Source organism: Brachycentrus maculatus, unplaced genomic scaffold, assembly GCF_059751285.1.
Source record: "Brachycentrus maculatus isolate JH-2025_06_01 unplaced genomic scaffold, ASM5975128v1 h1tg000518l, whole genome shotgun sequence".
Classification (NCBI taxonomy): domain Eukaryota; kingdom Metazoa; phylum Arthropoda; class Insecta; order Trichoptera; family Brachycentridae; genus Brachycentrus; species Brachycentrus maculatus.
The window spans coordinates 110001-111235 of record NW_028281264.1 but is presented as its reverse complement, the minus strand read 5'-3'; the positions used below and the strand labels follow the sequence as shown (position 1 = coordinate 111235).

General features: G+C 32.9%; 1 protein-coding gene across 1 annotated transcript in view; it reads left to right on the top strand.

The window, feature by feature from the left end:
- Positions 1–607: 607 nt before the first annotated feature.
- The window catches only part of LOC148301767 (neprilysin-1-like), a gene marked incomplete at its 3' end in the record, with an annotated part of 14931 nt that continues 14303 nt past the window's right edge, over positions 608–1235 (top strand). The window contains exon 1 of the mRNA XM_088272735.1: positions 608–1147. Within this exon, the coding sequence (XP_088128861.1) occupies positions 797–1147 (351 nt within the window). The remainder of the gene's footprint in view (positions 1148–1235) is intronic.

Genomic DNA, 1235 nt, shown 5'->3' with positions numbered 1-1235 from the left:
TAATCAAAATGCATTATACGAGGGTTTAAACTTTCACTTGAAATTTCAAACTTTAAAGTGTTATACGTAATTATAGGTGATTAAAACATGTGCATATAATGAAAGTGCAAAACAGTCGAAAATTAATCAAATTATTCTCCAAGATAACCTCTATTAAATCTGAACCAATTTCGAAACAAAAACTATTTCAATTCTACCATATATTTTTGACAAAAATAAAATATTGAACAAAAACTCCGTATTTAGGTACGTTAAGGTCATTTTAGTTTTGATAATCTTTATAAATATTTCACATTGCGGAACTCAAGATGTATTTTTAAATAGACAATTAGAAAATACGACCTTTTGCAAGTACACATATGTATATATTACTAAATATCATATACCTACGTAATAGGAAAAATGTATCTTCAAAATAGTTATTATACCTTCAATAACGTAGATAAAGCATCGTAGGATAGCATAAGTATCACATTAAAATAGATTTTACGCATTGTACTCAGCCCATTGAGTCTTGTTCAATGACTATAGCGCTGGAATGATTTTTATTTAGATCCCACTGGACTAACAATCGCCAGTTACTCAGTGCAAGCGTTCCCGACCAAACGGTAGGTCTGTAAGAAGTAACTATACAACGATTAACGCTATCGAAAATTCAATTAAATGTTCTCTACGAGTATTGTGTTTAATTTTTTTGTGTTTGGCATTGACTATTTGTAAAGTAAACTGTTTGTAGAACTACGATTTATTTTTATTTTTGATAAATCAAATCAGTGAGAGCAAAAAAAAAGCAATCATGGAAGCCGAAACGATGGTGCCAATAACTGTGGAAGACGACGATACAAAATTCGAACTTCAAAATGGATTTGAAGGTAAAATAAAGAGCATCGACGATGCTGATGAGGTCAAAGTGTGTCTACCTTCTCCTGAAAAGTTTGCTGAAAAGAAACCGAGCTTTAAGAAAATAATAGAACAGTCTCTCGACAATTTGGGACAGAAAATTGGACATCGATGGCTTTTGTTGTTGGCCTTCTTGCTATTGCTGCTTTTGGTGATGGTTCTGCTTCTTCTTTTATGGCCACGGGTTCCTCATCATGCGTTGGTGCCAAAATGCACGAAACCTCATTGCCTGAGAGCTGCTGCAATGGTAAGTTTCTTAAACCTTACATTCATTATTAGTCATATTTCGTAACTTGTTTAAATCACTAAGTGGTATAGTTATCGATCACTTCAGG